Source organism: Macrotis lagotis, chromosome X (assembly GCF_037893015.1).
Source record: "Macrotis lagotis isolate mMagLag1 chromosome X, bilby.v1.9.chrom.fasta, whole genome shotgun sequence".
In the NCBI taxonomy this organism is placed as follows: Eukaryota; Metazoa; Chordata; class Mammalia; order Peramelemorphia; family Peramelidae; genus Macrotis; species Macrotis lagotis.
This window is the reverse complement of record NC_133666.1, coordinates 330,768,871-330,790,964: the sequence shown is the minus strand read 5'-3', so window position 1 is coordinate 330,790,964 and position 22,094 is coordinate 330,768,871. Positions and strand designations below refer to the sequence as shown.

Below are 22,094 nucleotides of genomic sequence, written 5' to 3'. Positions count from 1 at the left end.
ACAAAATGTTAGAATGTTATTCTTGAACTGGAACTTTGTAATTCCAGCTCTAATATTTATTATCTTTGTGAATATCTTCAGTTCTCTTGACTTTCTTGAGTTTTATCTGTTAAAGGAGGATAATAACTACTAACTATACAACTACTGAGTGAAGAGTAGAGAAGAAGGGTTTTCAAAATTTTTTTTTTAGGTTTTTGCAAGGCAAATGGGGTTAAGTGGCTTGCCCAAGGGCACACAGCTAGGTAATTATTAAGTGTCTGAGGCTGGATTTGAACCCAGGTACTCGCTGACTCCAGGGCTGGTGCTTTATCCACTGCACCACCTAGCCGCCCCTGGTTTTCAAAAATTTAAACTGCTATATAAAGATGGTTCACTATGATGATTATTTTATTTTACTTAAACGAGAACAGAGGATTAGATGAAGTGTTCAGATATTACGCTAATAATAGCTTGCATTGAGATGGGTCAATTTTGAGAGGTAAAATGATTAGCCTAATATCACTTAATAAGTAAGTAGTAGAACTGGAAAAAAGAAGGCTGGAAAAAAAGAAGTACAGTCAAGTTCAGGCAATGCATTATTCAAGAAACTATGCTAGGTATTGTGGATACATAAACAAAAAAGTGAAAACAGACCTTGCCTTCAAGAAGCTTATATTCTAGTGGGGAAAACTTTAAATATAAATAGAGAGGGATACATAAGAGACATACAAAGTGAACAGAAGAAAACCTTACAAGGGAAGATGCTAGCATCTGGGGGAATGAGGAGAGATCTTCTGCAGAAGGGAACATGAGTTGAATCTTGAAGGAAGTTGAAGGGAAGCCAGGAGGTAGAAATGAAGAAGGAATTCCAGACATGGGAGACATCCAGGGCAAAGGCACAGACCCGACAGATAGAATGTTATGTCTGAGAGTCAACAAATAAGCTAGTATGACTGGATCATAAAGTATGTGAAAGGGGATAATTTGTAAAAAAAAAAAAAGATCGGAATGACAGGAAGGGGACAAGTTGGGAAAAACTTTAAATGCCAAATAGAGCAATTGATATTTGATCTTAAAGTAATAAGGATCCTTGTGAGTTTATTGAGAAGGGAGGTGATATTGTTAGATATTTACTTTAGGAAAATAACTTTGACAACTGAGAAGAGGATGGAATGAGATAGGGCAAGACTTGAGACTGGTAGAGCAATGAGGCGATTACTCAATCTAGGGAAGAGGTGATGAGTATTTCAACTAGGGTGGTCATAGAGAGAATGGGAGAAATACAAGAGATATGAAAGAGTTAGAAACGACAGGATTTGGCAAATAACTGGATATGTGGGGTGAAGGAATATTAAGAGTCAAGGATGATACAGAGATTGTAATCCTGGGTGACTAGCAGGATAGTGGTAGTTTTTTTGTTTTTTTTTTTTAGATTTTGGCAAGGCAAATGGAGTTAAGTGGCTTGCCCAAGGCCACACAGCTAGGTAATTATTAAGTGTACTGGATTTGAACTCAGGTACTCCTGACTCCAGGGCCGGTGCTTTATCCACTGCACCACCTAGCCGCCCCCAGGATAGTGGTATTCTTAATAGTAATAGTGAAGTGTGGAAGAGGCATAGATTGGGAGAGGGGAGATAATGATCTCTATTTTGGATATACTGATTTCGAGTTGGCATATTCAATCTGAAATGTCTAATAAGCAGTTGGTAAAGTGAGACTGAAGCTCAAGAGAGAGATAAGACCTGAATAAATAGATGAGATAAATAACTAACTAACTGGATAAATAGAGACTCAACTTCATCAAGTTGATAACTGAATTTATGGAAACTAATGAGAGGATGAACTGAAAGAATATAGGAAAAAAGCAGAGGGTTAGTAGAGGATCCAATCACAGTAATCAGTGGGATGTGGAGGCAGATTCAGCAAAAGTCACTTAGAAGACACAATCAGAGAGGTAGGAGAAGATCCAAGAGAGAACGCTGTCAAGGAAACCCAGAGAGTAAAGAGAACCCAGTGAAGAAGAAAATCAACAGTGTCAAATTCTGCAGAGAGAGATCAGGAAGGATGAAGAAAAGGCCATTTGATTGGATAATTAAATTAAGATCATTGGTAACTTTGGAGAAAACAGTTGAAGTTGAATAATAGGATTGGAAGCCACCAAACTCAGACAGCTTTCTTAAGTCGAGTTGAAAAGGAGAAGAAAGATATAGAACAATAGCTGGCAGAGATAGTAACATCTAGTGAACATTTTTTAAGGATGGGTAAGACTTATGGAGTCTTTAAAGGAAGTAGAGAAGGAACAAGTACAGGGAGAAAATGAAGATTTAGAGAGAGAAAGTTATGATAGTGAGGTCAACATGCAAAACTGTACAGAATGGTTATCAACAATTTACAGGAAACAAATCACATGATAAAATTGTAAACACTTATTTACATTTGGGAATATCATAGTAAATATCTCATTTAGATACTTTATATGCATAACACTTTTAAAAGGGAAAACAAGGAGGGAGTGAATTATTAAAGGGAAGTATTTTATATGTCCAAATATGCTTTGATATTTGGCACATACACCTGCTCATTTAGGGTCATTCCAAAATGGAAGATTATCACTTTTAGAAAGAGGATGGTAAGAATGTGTATGCCAACATCTCCTCCTTGAATTAAGCCTACTGCAATGAACCAACTGGAAAGCCTGCTTTGATTATTTTTTGAAAGATAAAGAAAAACCAATACACAGGGATTTGTTTATTCAACTGAGCTTAATCAGAATCCATGATTCCACAAGATGAATGGAACCCCTAGTTCTTGCATAGAAGTGTAGTGATTCCAGAGGGCATGTCCTGAACTCTCAACATCTATTTCTGATGAGCATCACCTTTTTAGTGTTGTGGCTTTTAGTATCTCATTGAATATGACTTGCCTTTCCTCATATAAGATACAAATAAGAAAGACTTCCTAGGGTGGAGCCAAGATCACTGTGTGAAGGCAGGAATTCCTGGAAACTCATTCCCTCCAAAAACTCCAAAAGCTGTCAAATTATGATTCTAGCCAAAATTTAGAGGGTCAGAACCCACAGAGAGACTGAGTGATACAATTTCCTGGTCCAAGACAACTTGGAGGTTCTGCAGGAAAGGTCTGTTCCACTAGAACTAGGGGTTGGAAAAAGCCACAGTGCAGCTGCAGCTGCAGCCACAGCACAGCACAGCTAGGCCATGCTCCTGAGTCTGTGGCAGAGGAGGCAGTTTCCAGACCTCTTGGCCCAGGGATCATCAGGGACAACCGGAAGGGGTGATAAGAGAGCTCTGCTGCACCAGAGTGAGTGCAGAGTGAATACTGGCCTCAGAGCAGCCCTGTGGTGAGAACCTGTCTTGGGAGTCAGCAAAGCCACCTGGCACATCCCATAAATAGTAAGGAGTTTGGGGGAGACTGCAGAGATCTCAATGGAGCAGGACTTAGCTGTTTGCCCACACTCAGATCCAGTTGCAGTCTGGGCCTCAATAGCACCACCATAGCTGAGCAGGGACAGCTCCAGGGCAAAGGGGAGGGCCAAAGCACAGGCAAGAGAGCAGTCAGAGCCTTTCATAAGACCTGGAAGGAATTAAGTTCCCTGTGGGGTGTCCTAAAACTCCCCCAAAGCCTTGGAAGTATGGTAAATCAGTTATAGGCTGAGGAAATGAGCAAACAACAGAAAAAGAAGAATCTGATCATAGAAAATTACTTTGGTCCCATGGAAGATTCAGAAGATGACAGAATTGAAGCTTCTGTATTCAAAACCTCCAAAAGAAATAGAAAATGGGCTGAGGCTATGGATGAGCTCAAAAGAGACTGTGAAAGGCAATTAAGGGAGGTAGAGGAAAAATTGGGAGCAGAAATGAGAGTGAGGCAGATAAATCATGAGAAACAAGTGAAAGAAATAAAAAAATACTGAAGAAAATAAAATATTAAAAACCAGTTTAGGACAAATGGAAAAAAGCAATCCAAAAGGTAAATGAGGAGAAGAATGCTTTAAAAAGCAGAACTAGCCAGCTAGAAAAGGAGATAAAAAAGCTCTCTGAAGAAAATAACTATTTCGGGGCAGCTAGGTGGCCTAGTGGATAAAGCACTGACCCTGGAGTCAGGAGTATCTGGGTTCAAATCCGGTCTCAGACAAATATACCCCCAACCCCCCCACCCCAAATTAGAAGAAAATGTGAAATATCTCATTGGAAAAACAACTGACCTTGAAAACAGATCCAGAAGAAATAATTTAAAAATTATTGGGCTACCTGAAAGTCAAGACCAGGAAAAGAGTCTAGACTTCATTTTTCAAGAAACAATACAGCAAAATTGCCCTGAGATCCTAGAAGCAGATGGTAAAATAGAAATTGAGGGAATTCACTGATCACCTCCTGAAAGAGATCCCAAAAGAAAAACTTCCAGGAATATTGTAGCTAAATTCCAAAACTCCCAAGTCAAAGAGAAAATAGTAAAAGCTTCCTGAAACAATTCAACTACCATGGCTCTATAGTCAGGATTACACAGGATCTTGCAGCATCTATATTAAGGACTTGTAGGACTTGGAATATGATATTCTGCAAGGCAAAAGATCTTAGTTTACAACCAAGAATCAACTACCCAGCAAAATGGAACATCCTCTTTCAGGGGAAAACATGGACTTTCAATGAAACAGGGGACTTTCAAACTTTCCAATTGAAACAACCAGAGCTGAACAGAAAGTTTGATCTCCAAGTACAGGACTCAGGAGAACCATAGAGGCGGTGAACAAGAAGGACTAATTATGAGGAACTTAATGATGTTGAATTGTTTGTAATCCTGCATGGGAAGAAGATACTGATAACTCATATGAACTTTCTCATTTATAAGACCAGTTAGAAGGAGCATATATAGACAAGGCATAGGAAGGAGCTGAATATAATGGTATAATATAGTAAAAAAAATGGAGTCAATGGGTGATAAAGGACGTACTGGGAGGAGGAGAAGGGAGAGGAAGAAGAGGCTAAGATATTTCACATACAAGTCAAGAAAAAGCTTTTTCAATGGAGTGGAATGGGGAGGGTGGCGGGGAATGAGTGAGCCTTCATTCCCATCAGAAATAGCTCAGAGAGGAAATAACATACACACTTAATAGGGTGAGGAAATCTATCTTACCCTAGGGAAAAATATGAGGAAAGGGATGGGATAAGGGGGGATGGGGAGAGGAAAGGGAAGAGTAGGTGATAGAAGAGAGGGAAGATTGTGGGAAAGGGTACTCAGATAAAACATACTTCTGAGCAGGGACAGGATGAAAGAAGAGAATGGAGTAGATGAGAGTGGGGAGGAATAGAATGGAGGGAAATACAGCTAGTGATAGCAACTGTGGGACAAATATTGAAGCAACTTCTCTAGTGGCTATGATGGGGAAGGCAGCATTCCAGAGACAGAGCCATTGGAATATAAACATAGACTGAAGTGCACTTTTTTTCTCTCTCTCACTATTCTTGAGGTTTCTCATCTTTTTTGTGGGGGAAGGGGGAGTTTTGAGGCATTTGGGATTAAGTGACTTACCAAGGTTACTACAAAAAAAAAAAGTAAGATGAGACCAAGGTAACCTCCGGTCAAAGGACTGCATACTTTTCAATCTTACCTGACATGAGCAGATAATCTCTTGTCTGCAATCCTCATTTCTTCGGAGTGTTCTCCTTCGGTTTTACATCGAATAGCTTCTCGATCTAAATGACACATAATTAGAACTATTTTACCATGAAAAGTGACATTTGACATTCACCAACACACCCATTCATTAGGTACTCTTACCTGCATGCCCCTCCTTCCTCTTGCTGGAAGGTTCTGGGCTCACAGTCAGTTTCACCCGGAGTGTTTTGCTATTAGCAGAGGAATGGTTGACTGAAGCATCTACAACTTCATAAATTGTATGCATCAAGCTGGACATATCCTTGAATAAGGATCAAAACAAAAGAATATCAATATCTAGATATAATAAACATCTTATTTCCAAAAATAAGCAGTTGGGTAGTACAAAGCATAAAGTGCTGGCTCTAAAGTCAGGAAAACTGATCTTCCCAAGTTCAAATCTGACTTCAGGTATTTACAGCTGTATGACCCCAGGCAAGTCACTTAACCTTGTTTGCCTCAGTTTCCTTATCTGTAAAATGAGTTGGAGAAGAAAAATCGAAAACTATTATAGTATCTTTGCCAAGAAAACCCCAAATGGAATAATAAAGAGTTGAACATAACTAAAATGACTCAACAACAAATATCTTCAAATAACATTCATCAAGCAATAAACTCATGCACATCCTTCTCATCCTTTTTTTCCCCCATTTTTAATTCATTGACACAGCCATAACAGAATTCTAGCATCATTTATTTAGGAGTCAGGGACAAAATTTCAGCTTTGTTCTCACCTAATTCTAGCAGCTCCAGAAAAAAAGGAAATATTCCAATCACTGATGGAATGACTTATCTCTAAGTGACTGAAGTTTCAAGTAGATTTTGGTCTCAACACAGGTTTGTTTTTTCTTAATCCTAACCCAAACCCAAGTTATAGACACCTAGTTTAGTTAAGAGGCTTGTGTAGTCACTTTAAAGTGCCTTAGCTAGGGGCGGGTAGGTGGCGCAGTGGATAAAGCACTGGCCCTGGAGTCATGAGTACCTGGGTTCAAATCTGGTCTTAGAAACTTAGTAGCTATATGACTGTAGGTAATTCACTTAAAAAAAAAAAACAACAACCCAAAACTAAACCTGTTTGTCTCAGTTTCCTTTTCTGTAAAATGGGGATGATGATAATAGCATCTGGCTCTCAGGATTGTAAATTGCTTAGCACACTAACTGGGAAATAATGAGCACTACATTAAATGTTAGTAATTATTGCTACTATACATCTAAATCTTGGCTGTGCCTATATACAAAGTTATTGTCTATCCTTTCAAGTGATCAATCTATTTCCCAGGTAAAAACAAATATTACCTCTTTGGTTACTTTTCCACTGTTGTCAAAATCATATAGGGTAAATGTCCATTCTTGACGATTGTCATCTTCCACTGAGACATCACATTGAAGCTCCTGAAAACAAGGATTTATTTTTCACCCAAACTGAAAATCCTCAATAGAATATGTGACATGTTTGCCATTTGTAGTAAAAAATAGGAGCATATTTCTGTACCAGTTTTATAGAATATAATTGGGAGGAAGGAGGAATCTAACAATTTCTCCTTTTTATTTTATGATAGGCATGGGCTAAGGTGCTTTCAATTGGTCTATGTTTCTGATTTTGTTTCATTAAACAAATTACTAAATTCAAGTGGCTATGATGTATAAAAACCCAAATTTACGAAACTGATTAGAAGATTATTTGTCTCCTTTAGAGTATTTTAATAAAATTATTCCATTTATGAAAATTCATTTGGTATTAGGTGGCACAGAGGATAAATTTCCAGGCCTGGAGTCAAGAAAACTCCTCTTTCTGAGTTCAAATCTGGCCTTAGACACTTTCTAGCTGTGTGACCCTGGGCAAGTCTTTTCACTCTGCCTCAATTTCCTCATCTGTAAAATAAGCTGGAGAAGGACATGGGAAACAACTGCAGTATCTTTGCCATGAAAATCCCAAATGGGGTCACAAAAAGCCAGACGTGATTGAAATGACTGAACAACAATAATTACAAAAGCATTAGACTAGTAAGAATGGGGGGGGGGAATTGTAAAGCTCAAAATAAACTCTTTCTTTAAAAAAAAATTTAAAAAATTTTAAAAAGCAATATGTTGAGCCAAGATACTTTGGGTCATAGCCTACACCTTTCACTTATTTGTCAGTTTTCTCATCTATAAAAAGAGAGTGTTAGATTGGATAGTCACTAAGATTTCTTTTGGCCTTGATATTCTATGCTTTTTTTCAGAAGTCTATAGCATACAGTGAAGCATATTGTATGGGTTGTATGTTAGGGCAAGGCCTTTAACTTATTTGTGGGAAATAACTTTCAAGGTCTGAAGGAAGGTAGTTAATGCTTACAATTTAATCTTTATGTTACTTTAAGCAATAAACACTCCGACAGAAAAACTTTCCTTGTTTGTGGCTAAAGCTTAAAAGATCTTAAAAGCACAGCATGTTAGTGAAAACAGTGGGCTAAATTCTTATCCCTCCTCATTCTGGGTGGGGATTAATATTCCAATTTATCAGATGTGAAAAGCAGAAAACTCTTTCTGACTCTCTCTTGGAGTTTCTACTTTGGCCTTGTAGATTCCAGTGTTCTAATGTTATCATTAAGATCATCATTCCCATTTTGCAGATGGGAAAACCGAGACCGCAAGAAGATTAAGGAACCAAGTCATAGTGAGGCGAAGAATGGGACTAGGAAGATTATGGCTATAATTTCTGCCTCTGGATGCCACACCAAAGCTCTCCCTAGCAATATATTGTGTACATTGTTGATAAGGACCAGAAAATGGGTTAACTGATTTATAATAAGTTAATAATTGAGCATCATTTTTTTAAAGTTTAGAAATGGAAATGAAGGGAAGGAAAAGCAACAACCTTTCACTCTCTTCTATCCCCAACTGTAGCTTACCTTGCAAAATAATAACTTTTTATTCCAATAATACCAAATATCTTACAATGGGCACCTTGTGCATAAGCCAAGGAATTCTAAATTGTTTGGTAAAGTTCACTTTATATCACTTTTGTACTGTAAAATGTGCAAGGCCAAGCAAAATACTGAATTAAAAAAAAAAGATTTTAAAGCAATGCAAAATAATGTTAGCCTTATTAGCAAAATTTCATGGCAGGATCCTTTACCCCCTACAAACCTGCCAAATTTAAAGTCAATTCCACCACATATTTTAACATACTGTAATTTGTTCAAATATAAAAGAGAATTTCCTTCCTGAAAAGTCAAATTGGTACCCGAAGTTGAGAACCAATATATATATGTATGTGTGTGTGTGTGTGTGTGTGTATGTATATCTTAAACACACTTAGGACTTGATGAATTCTTTCAGAGAAAATGATATATTACAAGTAAAACAGATAAAGACACAACGTACATCAATATTTAACCGCTTCTTTCCCATTCCTCGATTTATATCTTTATTTGCAATTTTTTCTCCATCTTCTAAATTAAAAGGCTGTATGTAACCTTCACATCCTTCTACTTTCTCAGGAGGAAGAGCAACTGTGAGACCAAAAGAAAAATTGGTAAGAAGAGTTTAGAAGCTTATTTATTTATTTATTTATTTATTTATTTATTTATTCAGCTATGTTGAGTATTCATTTATGACACTGGGGGAAAGACCATCCTCATAAAGATTCCAAGGGTGTACTGGTTGGACTAGAATATTCAGTCAGAAGTCACAAATATGGACCTAGGTTTTTGCCTTCTCACTCTCTTTCACGCTAGTCCTTCAAGACCAGACTCCAGGCTAAGAAAGAATAAAAGAAAAGAAATGTTTTCCTTCAGCCTCCTCTCTACCAAATATCTTTTAACAAGTTAATAAAAAATCTTGTTGCTAGTATATAGAAAAAATAGTCCCAATCCATCAGAAGAATCTTTTCATCCATACCCAGGGATGTGATCTTGCCTCTTATGGTTCTTTCCCCAGGGTGATAGAGAATGGACTTAGGGGAATAAAGAGAGAGAGTAGAAAAAGAATACAAAATGATAGATGGCCTAAGCAGTATTTACCAACTCACAAGAACCAGATGAATGATCACAAAGCTTTTGTTAACTTTTTCCCCATTCCTCATTCCTATTTAGGGGTTAGTTACTCACCTCTTTCAATTTAGGGTTTGTACTAAGGAATTCTAGAGAAGACTATAAGGAATATTCCAGGATGTTGGTTAAGAAGATGGGTTCAAATTCTGATTTTACAATTTGTTAGGTGTGTGACCAATCATTTACCTTCTCAAAACTTTAGTTTCCTGCTTTGTAAAATGGGGTTAATAATTCTTTTAAAAAAAAGTTTTATTTTTATGTTGTGTTTTTATGCCACAATCATTTACTTTGACTCTTCTCATCCTGAAAACATCCTAATAAGCAAACACTAAAATAGGGTTGACAGTAAATGTATTTGATGGTATTTATTCTATACAACATCTTTAGTCCCCACCTTAACACTGGGAAGAGTTAAAGGTGTTGCTTCTTGCACTTCACATTAAGAGGATCAAATTAAAAAAAAACTATGAAAAAGTGCCTTATAACTAATTATCAACTGCTAGATAAATATAGACTTGCTGTTTTTATTATCATATATATATATATATATATATATATATATATATATATATCATTCAAATTTGTAAAAATGAAGAAAACCAAAATTTTCATTCTCTGAAAGTTTAGGCTTAGTTGTATAAGACTGTAAGATGTGGAGAAACAGTATATGCTAAATGTATGTTGTAAGCTGCTTTTGAAAAATGAATTACTTAAAAATAACAAGTTTGTGTGTGTAGAAAAAGGTTGGCACTAAATGCTAGCTAGTTTAATATCTTTAAATTGCAAACACTATATTTTTAATCAAGGCATCAGTCTCAACTCTGTTTCGATTTGAATGTAGGAATGCTGGTTATTTGAAAAGCTGTTGAGGGGCTGCATCTCAATCCAGATTTCCAAAAGGCTATTAATGCTTCCTCTACTTTTAAATACACATGTGGATGTTTTTAAAGTACTGGACAGGAAAGTGGACTTTGAGTATTCCCCCTAGCTGCAGGAGCAAGATTATGTACTTACCCTCCAGGGGGCATTGGTCCTCCCGAAAATGTCCCTCTTTCAGTTCCCCATTCAGTAGCTCCTGCAGGGAGAACAAGGCCCAGCTGTAAGTGAATATGCAGGATTTCAGCTGCAGCCCCAGTGAAAACAAACAGTTACAGGCAGAAGCATTTCCTACATCTAGAGTTCTGAGATGTGAGATCTGGGAACAAGTCCCATCATATGAACCGAACATCTGCAAGGGCTATTGTGTTACACTGTCTGGGTCCAAAAAATTTAACAACTGCCAAATCCTTTATGCTTCATTCAAGTTTCAGATTTTCAGAAATCAAAATACCGCACATACTCTATTATATCGTCAGATTTCATTGTGACAGTCTTTATGACAAAAATAGGGTACATGATGGCTGACAAGTCAAATGAGGCAATTAGAGAAAATGTTGGTGAAAATGACACAAATGGCCTTCACTCATCTTTGCACCAAAACAAAGAGCACCGCAGCCTATCAGCCCCAGATTCTCTGTGTTGGCCACACATTTGTCTCTCATCTGACAGCAATGATACAATACAATATATCTGAAGAGCCATTGCTATGAAGGAGAGACAGACAGAGAAAAACACATACACAGTATATGTTTTAGCAGAAAGTTCAAGCCCCTTCCATCCCTGACCCTACTGATGACACTTTCTTCTGGAGTGGAATGTAAGGAACTTAATTAGCCTACTTAGTGATACAAGTTGCTATGAGTAATTCCCTGGCCAGTTATTTTCTCAGGGCAAAAGTTACCTCTAAGTATGAGGAGATGAAAGGTGAATCCTATTATGGATTTTCCATTTCCGTATCTGCCTTAGACCTCTACATCACTTCTAAGCAATAGATTTCTGGATCACTGGGGGCAGGGAAGATGTCAAACACAGGTGATTAAAGTTAACCAAAAGACAACATATTGCTCTTATAATGACAAATAATTAATAAATTCCCAAATGGGAAAAAGTAATTTAGGAAAATGATGTTTTTGAATGCACTCTTAGAAATCCTTACACAAAAATAATAACAAAATGCAAGAATCTTGCTTTACAATTAGCATAGAATTTTTTTTAATCTTTCTAACTACTGGTGCCATGTTCTCAATTAATAACATGCTCAGAGGACTCATCCATGTCATGGAGTTGAGTTCCATCCTAAGGACAAATTGAGTAAGGGAATTCCTAAAAGTTGCTGTGTAGGTGAGAAAGTGATCTTTTTTGTTCCAAGCCTTAGCTGAAAATATCTCCAAGTGGATGAATATTGGCCTCCGAAAATGGCCCATCTCTCTCAGGTTGTTTCAAAGTGAATAATTACTGTGCTTACTTAACTGCTTTAGACATTGCTATCATAATTCCTACAGTTTTATTATTTCTTCCTGACAAAGAGCTTTATCCTGTGTAACTCGAGAAACCTCATAATCTCCCTTTCCGATCTTCTGTGTGGCTTAAGTCCCAAGGCACCAGTGGCGCTCCGTAGAATCTATCTTGGGCAGGAGGCCAGAAGGATTTACCCCAGTGAGGGCTTCTCAATTCTCCAGCTGCCTCCCTGTTGGGGTATTGCATCATGAAAATGGTTTTATCTTTAGCCAGATGCCCATAAACTGCACGTTGCCCACAGATGGAGGTAAATAGCCAGGGATCTCTAGGTCCCTCCTGTGAGCAGCTGTCATTAATCAGGGTCCCCAGCAGGAGAGCAGCCAGGAATGTTCCCCAGCACCAGACAGGACCAGTTGCCCTCTGCTGAGTCCACATGGATGTTTATGAAGGGCCAATAAACCAGAGCAAGGAGGACTCCCCCCCCTCCACTTTCCTAGCCAGGCTTCAAAATTGAGGCCTCAATAAAATCACCCCCCACAGTAAATTTTGAGTATGCCTTGCTATTTAGTTAACTAGAAGTTACCATATTGATCCATCTCTTAAAAAAAAAAAAGAGGGGATGGGGGTAGAGAGTGGCAGAATGGGCAACCTTTCCAAATGAAAGGTTAAATTCCAGAAAGAGAGCTGTGGCCTTAAGGAAGCCCCGAATTTGGGTTCCGGGCCAGCTAGTGTATTACCTCACCATATGGTTGGGGTGGCTCTGGGCCCTCACCTTCCAACAGCCAGTATTCTGTTTTGGAATGACAAGTATTTGTGTTTGCCGAAATTCAATGAGGGAGGCCCATCTCTCCAGAAAGGCAGCCAGGGCTTCTAATAAAAGGCAGTGCCAATCAGCAAGGGTTTGGCAGCCCAATTCGGCCCGGATGGAGGAGTGAGCCATCCAGCCTTTATGAAGGAAAGCTTGACTCTCTTCTCTCCCATGTTAAGTCTCATTAAAGACACACAAACTCCCAAAGGACACAGAAACATTAATGAAATCCATCACCTTTGCAAATGACTGGTTGAGCCTTTGTTTATGGTGAAAGCCAGTTAGGGCTTTATTCTACAGTTACACACAGGGGCTGCACCACAAGGACAAGAGAGAGGTCTCTGATCAGCCTGATAGGCACTTGGAAAACAAACAAAAGAATCAGCTGGCTGTTTGTTCCTGTTTTTGCAACATCACTGCCAAGCATCCTTCAGCCGGGCCTTTTACCAGCCTTTTAAGTGATATCGGATTACTCTGAGGTTTTCATTGCTAAGGACCCGGTGACATCAGCCAAATCTTCAGCTCTCTCAACCCACCCCCGCTGGTTGGGGGAACACTACAGATCTTTGTTTCAACCTTTTCCTCTCAAAGAAAACCAGGCAAACTTATCAGACTATCAGAAATTCCACCTTTGGGGACTTGCACATGTCAGTCAGCAGGATTTAAAAGGAAAGGCAGTAGACTCCATAGAAAGGTTGAAAATGCAAAGCTGCTTAAAAAAATAATTAGGTGGCTTTGTGATAAATAAAGAAAATAATTACAGGAATAACATTTTCCTCTGGATGATGCAACCTCTAAAATTAAACTAAAGAAAAAACCCTTTCCCCATACTATTCCCTTCTGCCCCCAAAACTGTGCAAACTGTATTTTACAAAAGTTTGGAGGTAGAAAATTTTCAGTCATTATATAAAATTCTAAGAGGTCCCATTTTCCCCTCTTTTTTGGATGTTAATTTAGTACTTGAACGGCTACAAAGCATATTACAGGCATCATCTCATGTGAGCCCATGCAGGAGTCAGTATAAACCAGCTAGTGAGAACCAATTGTTAAATTTTTAACATGAGCATTTACACCTCAGAATTTGGCAAACTCTACAAATTAGGCCTTAATTTATTGTTCTGATGATTGTCCAGACTTAAGAAAGTGATGGAGGAAATATTAATAATGCAGATTAAACTTAAAAGTATTATCATCCTGGGACAGCTAGGTGGCATAATGGCTAGAGCAACAGCCCTGGAGTCAGGATGATTTGGGTTCAAATTTGACCTCACACTTACTAGATTTGTGACCCTAAGCAAATCACTTAACCCTGATTGCCTAAAAACAAATCGTAACATTTCTTCCCTCCTACCCCCACCCCCCCCACCCAAAAGCTGTTAGGCAATGGGGATTAAGTGGCTTGCCCAAGGCCACACAGGTAATTATTAAGTGTCTGAGGCCAAATTTGAACCCAGGTACTCCTGACTCCAGGGTGGGTGCTCTATCCACTGCACCATGGAGCTGCCCCTACCAGCATATTTCTAAATGAAGTCCATAAGTCAGTAAAATAGGTACTATGGATATCATTGTTCCTTTTAGCTTTACATATGATAATTCAGAGAGAGAGAGAGAGAGAGAGGCTGCTAATATCAAAAGTGCAGGAAACCCAGGTCTTCCTAATTTCAAGACCAAAACTCTAGCTGTTCTAGCACTGTGGAAGTGCCATTGCTCAAATTGAAAATGAGAAAGAATAAAAGAAATTTTCCTTAAATGTGTGAGAGGCAAACTTTTGAATATTTTTCAAGTAAATAAAAAGTTCTTAATGTATAGTAAGTCATGATCATCAGTCAAGGGAAAGTGTGGAAGATTTTATGTTTCATGTGACATCCTACTATTGTGAATGATATGAATACTTTACTTGGAAATCAGTTACATTTTTGGGATATCACTATTGTACCAAGTCAAATGAAAGGGTCAGAAAGAGCTCAACTTTAGCACCCAGGAAGAGTTCATCCAATGCCTTTAAATAAAAAAAAAAAATCCCAATCTCTTTTTCTCCAGTGTAAGAAATTTATTATATACAGCCCTCCTATAAACATTTTGTGGAATGAAATTAATCAAACTAACTTCGATAAGGGAGCAATTGTGATGCAAAATGGGATAAGATCTTCTGATAAGTTTTCTGAAATAATTTCCATAGTACCTTCTTCCTCACCCACACCACTATAATTATTCTAGGTCCCCTTTATGATGGTGGATGATACTATCATGTGTAGGTTGACATAAATTTGGAATCAGTTCATTTCCACAGGCAATAAAAGTACAGAGACTTGAAATGTCATCCATTTTTCTTGTTTTTGAGTATTATTTCCTTTCTCCCATTAACACTGCCTTGTCAACCTAGCAAAGTAGCCAACTGAACTTCAAAAGGCTCTGATTTACCACACCAGCTCAAAAGACTTAAAATATTTTGGCTAGAGTTACATATCTAATGAATTTAACTTGGGGTCATATCTAAACAAGTTTCTTACATAACAAACAACCTCAACTGCCCAGAACACAGGCACCAGAAAGATGTTAAGGGTTTCCTTGGGTTATCTGACTGCATTTCATCAAGGGTTCAGATCCTAATGGATTAAAAAAAAGCAATAACTTTTCAAAGAAATCAGTATGTCTTCAAACAGCCTAAAGATGTTTTTATGAAAAGTTTTGTGCACACACACACACACACACACACACACACGCACGTGTGCACACGTGTGTGTGTGTGTGTGTGTGTTGTTTAAAATAACCTAAATACCTAAATAACCTAACTTGTTTGTGGCAAGGAACAACTATACTTCTCATCTGTAACTGTCTGTATTTAGCTGAGTGGGTGGTAAATCTTACTGTGAATGGATTGTGGTACAGAAATTGAAGTTTTATTTGTAAAGCTTCTTTATAAGTAGCTGGCTTGGACCTTGGAACTCAAGTTTTCTCCTCTTGAATAATGTTATAAACAGTCAGCATGTCAAACCACAAACACCTATTGAACTTTAATGAAACTGAATTGTAATCCTAATAATAAGATGGAACCTTAACCAATGGGATGACATAATGGAAAGCGTTCTGGATCCAGAGTCAGTAAGCCTAAATTCAAGTTCTTCCTTTCATATTTAATTAGTCATGCAACAATGAACAAACCATTTAATTTTACAGACAACTCTAGAAGATTACAAATTATAGGCCATTGTGATTTTCAATAGGAGAGTGAGAGAGTTTCTATGCTGGCTGTTCCAGTACCAAGGAAATCATATGTCCCCGAGTATAATGATACAGAATTTGTATGCCCAAACTGGGATGATATTAAGAACATATGCCTAGGACTCTAAAGAATTACCTGTCCCAAATTGCTACAGTGGCTCTGCTGGGGACTCACAGCTCCCTTGGGAGAGTGACTTTTGGTGAGACCCATGCTAGAGGTGGGAAACAGGAACTTTGCTAATGATTCAGATTTAGGGATTCTAGAATTGAGGGGAAGATAATCTGGAAAAGTATAGATCTTTTGTGAACCAGGAACTGCCTAAATGTACAGTTTTCATTTAAGCCATGTGGATTTTATAAGCAGTTCACCACAGGTCATGCTCTATTTTCAGTTGATTTGGGTGAAGTCAATATTCTCAATACTCAGTATTAGGATCAATCTTTAATGATTAAGGATGAATTGGTTAAGATATAGGACCTTTCAATCATTCTTCTGAAACATCAAATAGAATATAATTTCAGTTCTAAGGTCACACCATTCAAGAAATGTTGAATGTAGTCACAATATCGAGTATGCATAAATCACTTTATCAAGAAATAACATGACACTATCGGAATTTTGACATCTTTTAACAATGGTATCTTCAGATATAGAAAGAAATTTTTATAATTTGAAAAGTTATCATAAATTAAGAACTGGGAATTGAAAAAGCAGGAAAGATGGCTTCTACATTAACCAAAAACTAATTAGATTTCAATCAATCATTTGAATTATTAAGTTTCTCTGATGTTCTAGTCAACTAAGGTTGACTTTTCATACTAACCTGGTTGTTTAAAGCTTATTGTTATAGTTATTGTTAACAGTAATAAGAGGCAACAGGGATGCATAGAGGGTTAGCCTTGGAGTCATAAAAAGCTGGTTTCAACTTCTGACTATGACATTTCCATTCCATGTGACTTTGGGGAAGTTTTAACCTCTCTATACTATAAGAGCTCTGTAATGCTTAGATACTGAGAAAGTGTCCATCTGTATTGGCAGTAAGGGCATCCTTACCTGGAGTCTCCCTATACCAATGAAAACACAAATCTGGCTTCTACCTATTCCTAATAATAATTAAAATAATAAGAATATTTATATTTATGAATAAAGGTTTAATGCTGCATTTGCTTTATAAAATTATTAAATGTTTGCTGTTAAGAAAAATAAGAAAATATAAATTTATTGTTTGGGTTAGATACAACAATTCAAATGTCTTTTTATTTTATTCAAATGTCTTTATATATTGGCAAAATATCATCAATATATCCAAGATCAGTTGCTGAACTTGAGATGTTTTATTTCCAAAGGCTTCAAAAGAATCTGCTTCAAATGACTGCAAATAAAACAAGCCATTGTTCAGTTTTCTAATGTGCCATAGATGTAAAATTAATCTTGAGGGGGGAAAAGGGGGACTAGAAAGATTTAGTGCTTTTAAAATGTAGTCTGTTCCTTCTAAAAAATTACATCTGCATCTATCTCTAGGTTGTGAAGAAAACATATTGAGGTTATATGACAAACTACTAGAATGTCCTTTTTTGTTGAAAACAATTAAATCTAGTCTTGAATAGCGATTTAAATTGTGATTTAAAGGAAACCCAACCTAGTTCCAATAAATCTGCCTTTCTCCTGATCGAAGGCTGTTTTTGTTCAATATAAGGGGCCAAGAACTTTAATTACAATTTATTAAATCGTCTGTAGATCATTTACATCTGGCTGGGTTGGCCACACTAAAACAGATGTGATGCAGTGGCTCAAACTTCAACAGTTATTTCCTAAGTACTAAGATCTCTGGGTCTCCAAGGGCTCCAGGCACCGGTAACTATTGAGAGACACAGCCATTTTTTTCCCATTGGCTGGCTTTCCCCTTTTCATGATCAAAGCCAGACTGACTCTGGAAACTGTCCCTGTTTAAAAAAAATGCTTGGATGATCAAAGTTCAGTCTTTCACATTATTCTCAGCATGTTAGCAGTTCTCATACAGGCAAAGTGCTATCATTTCTATATTTACCACCTCCCACAGCACAAAGAACTCCGCTATCTTCTCCTCAGGCTTCCAATAAAAGAACCTTGGAGGTGGGAGGTGGGGGTGTGTGTGTGTGGGGGGGGGGGGATGAGGAGATTTTAAACTGTGTCCAGTGTTACTCTAATTCACATTTATAGCAGATTTGGGCTAAGTACAAACCATTGTTTCCTGGATCCTTGTACCAAGGCTTAATTCTTTACATATTCTGACTCAAGTTTGGAATATAACTTACATTTCCCAATAATAGCTAACAATTGCTGCCTTTATAACTAGGAAAAAACCCCTTATAATAAAAGCTATATTACACACAGAATGAAAGTGTTCCAGTCCTTTTAACAGGAAACCATCCCAGAGGAGTTCTGTAGATTTTTACACTGATGTTTGAATCAGTTGGGGGGGTTGGGTGGGGGGGGCAGCTCTCAACAATCCTCAAAGAGACTATGTCTGATGAATTAAGACATTGAAAATAAAAGTGCAGTGTCTTATTCAAAGCTCTTTCCAGGTTTTAAGCAATTAGAAACTCTAACTTGGCTATAGCATTTAAACAAAAAATTCAGTTTAATGCATGTCATTGTAAAGGAGTGGACAATGGTGGGATGGTGATAACTATTTCCTGACCAGGGAATTTTTCTTCTAAGAGGGGAGGAGGAGAATGCCTCCAAGCCTGGAGAGGTTAGTAAGAGACTGCTCTTATTTTCTTGTCTTTTTGGACATCTTGCTCATGCTTTGTAGTATAGAGCTGACTCTTTGGCACCAGAAGACTCTTCCCTTGTAAAGCCTGTTTACTATTACTGAGACAATAGTGGCCTTTGACACTGAAGTGTGACCCTACAGGATCTCCTGTTTACAAGGAGGTTCTGAAAGAGTTTCAAAGTAAATATTTTCCAAGTGCTCTACTGAGCAGGGGCCATTAGGATGCCTACCTCATTTTAAATAAGATTAGAGAAGTCCCAAATCTCCCACATAGCATGTGGGTATTGGCTGAGCTATTAATAGGTACAAATTATTATTAAATACTTATGTTGTGCTAATCCTAGTGATTTTGGGACACACTTTCCAATTGTTGGAGAGTAGCTTAATCTCTCATGGGGCCACAATTCATTTTCCACTCATAATTGCCAGCTTTCATCAATGTGTAGGCTCCTAGGTGGCCAAGTTACCAGATTCTGCTTTTTTTCCAGTAGGATTTTCTCCAATCTGGTTTTCCTTGGCGTCATTTTGTTATTTTTATAACCATGGGGTTACCTTCTGTCTATGCCGCATATATTTTGTGTGGACTCAGATATTTACATATTGTTTCCCTCATTAGAATGTAAATTCTTTGAGGTCAGGGATTATTTTTACCTGTCTTCATATACTCTTCTTGGTAGTTATCACCAATACTTATTTATTAACTAAATCTCCAGGATAAGGTGGGATGGTGCAAACAATGCAGATTTCTTAATTCAGGGGGTTCTGGGCACAAGACCTATTGTCCCCAGAGAGGGTGAGCTCCTTGCCAGCTCTTTGGCGGGTCTGAGACCCAGGGATCACTAACTGAAGGTCAATTGAAATGTTGACATTTTACAAATTTACCTTTACAAAGAACGGTTAAAAAAATGGAGAGAGTAACTTGATTTAATTAACATCTGTCTCTAGATATCCAGGCACAGCTGTATGTAACAAAGTCAGAGAGGAGTAATATGCTTCCATAGTTTGCATAGGATTTTGTATAGCAGGTATCTATTCTCACCTGACTCCTGACTCATGTAGGGTCTAAAGATAGATCCAAGATATTGCCAACTCCAATTTTCAAGATTTTTCAAGGAAAGTAGAGCTGTGAGAGGGAAATCTGGGGCCAGGCAAAGAGAAAGTTAACTAGTTCAAGAAGTCAGACCCAGGAGTCAGAATGAAGGTCTTCAAGTTATTCTCTTGCATAAGGGAGTCAAAAGAATTGCAAACTGTAAGAATCACATTAAAATGTACCAAATTCATAACAATATATGTGAATTAAAACAACTCCAAAATTTCCCCTTACATCTGATCAGTTGTCAAAGATGAGAACAATCACTGTTGGAGGTGTAATACCTTTTTTCTATGAATTGGTCCAAATATTCTGAAATGTAATAGTACTCATGCTGAAAAAAAATGACCAAATGTCCATGTTCTTTGACTCAGAGATTCCAATATTGGGCAAGAAGGTCAATGTAAAGAAGAAAGATCCCATATACACCAAACATTTAAAGCAAAACTTTTTGAAATGACAAAAAACTGGAAACATAGTAGATGCCCAATGAATGGGGAAATGGAGAAACAAGCTATACTATATAAATTAAATTGAATATTATCATGCTGTAATAAATGGAGAAGACTTAAATGAACTGATTCAAAGTAAAATAAGTAGAACCAGGAAAATATGACTACAATAAAACTGCAACAATTTAATAAGCAAAATGAACAAACAAAAAACAATTAAGACATGAATGCTAGGAATGCTAAATGACCAAGACATACTTTTTTTCCCCAGTTATTTCTAGTTTTTTTTGTGAGATGATTTTAAGGTTTTCTTGGCAAAGATCCTGGAGTGGTAAAGTGGATTGCCATTTCCTTCTCCAGCTTATTTTACAGATGAGGAAACTGGGGCAAACAGAATGAAGTGACTTATGTGAGTCACACAGTATTAAGTATCTGAGGTTGAATTTGAACTTAACAAGACATTTCATCCTGACTGACTTTAGGCCAGGTGCGAGATCCACTGAGCAACCTAACTGCCTAATGATAACAATGACGAAGCCTGGTCTTGAAGAAGAAATATGAGAAGATAGCTAATCCCACCCTCATATTTTTTTTATAGACATAGATTATAAGATGTGGAATAAGGCATAAAATATATCATTAATTTTTTTTGTGAATTGGTTCAAATATTCTGAAGTATTTTTCTCTTTTTAATTTTTTGTAATTATCTGGGGGAAGTTGGTAATATACATTGGGAATGTAGTGTGGTAAAAAAACAAAATACATCATTTAAAAAAAGACATGAAGTTCTGTTGCCTCCCAGTCTGCTGCTAATTGTTACATCCATTTTCCTTGTTTCTGTCTTTGTGCTAAAAGAGAAATGCATATTATCAAATTCTGAGTTAAGGGGTAGTGTGTGTATGCTTGTTCTTTGTATTTGTATATATGTGTGTGGGGAGGTAATGGCAGTGGGAATGAATGTGCTCCTAAAAAGTGCCAAGTACTTTGAGACCAAATAAATAATGGCACTAAATCTTTGTTAAATTGGAGTACAGAAACATGTAAACCAAGATTTGATGAACTATTCATGAAAAGGATTGTCTAAATTTTTAAAAAAAATTTAAATTACTAAATAGAACAATAAAATTAATAGCCTCCTTAAAACCTCTGTTCATAGACAGCTACTTGATGCAATTATGAATTAATAATTTCTTTTCTATCTATAAATAACTAAATAAATAAGCATTATGCATTAGATGGTCATTCTCTGACAACCTTTCCTGAAGAACCTGGCTCTTTGAGATATCTTGGCAAACTCTAAAGAGGCAGACTGAGGTTAGGAGATGATCCTCTGCTGTTTCATATTCCTATCTCATTCCTTCTAGAGCAACTTATAACATGAAAGGAATTGATCTAAGCCTCTAAAATGGAGACTTCTTTCCTTGATGGGGGGGGTCAAGATCCACAACCCCTTCATTCACATTTCAAGCTTAACACTGGAACTTTTGATTAGTTTTAGCAAAGATGACTAACTTAGCTAACTGTCTTTGATTCTTTCTTATCAATATAGCTGTTCACTTACTTATGCACCTAAGGAGAACATTGTGAGGTGTTGGACAGATGGAAGAAGGGGAATGCAAAAATGTCCACTACAGGGGGATGGGAGGAGAAAGAAATGATGAGAGAAGAGAGAGAGAGAGAGAGAGAGAGAGAGAGAGAGAGAGAGAGAGAGAGAGAGAGACAGGGACAGAGAGACAGAGGAGA

General features: G+C 37.4%; 1 protein-coding gene across 3 annotated transcripts in view; it reads right to left on the bottom strand.

The window, feature by feature from the left end:
* The window catches only part of NKD2 (NKD inhibitor of WNT signaling pathway 2), a 109,559-nt gene that overhangs the window by 7,240 nt on the left and 80,225 nt on the right, over positions 1-22,094 (bottom strand). For all 3 annotated transcript variants that reach the window (XM_074205092.1, XM_074205093.1, XM_074205091.1), the window contains 5 exons: positions 10,701-10,761; positions 9,019-9,146; positions 6,949-7,044; positions 5,776-5,914; positions 5,606-5,690 (listed from right to left, as the gene is read on the bottom strand). In XM_074205092.1, coding sequence (XP_074061193.1) covers positions 5,606-5,690; positions 5,776-5,914; positions 6,949-7,044; positions 9,019-9,146; positions 10,701-10,761 — 509 coding nt within the window. The remainder of the gene's footprint in view (positions 1-5,605; positions 5,691-5,775; positions 5,915-6,948; positions 7,045-9,018; positions 9,147-10,700; positions 10,762-22,094) is intronic.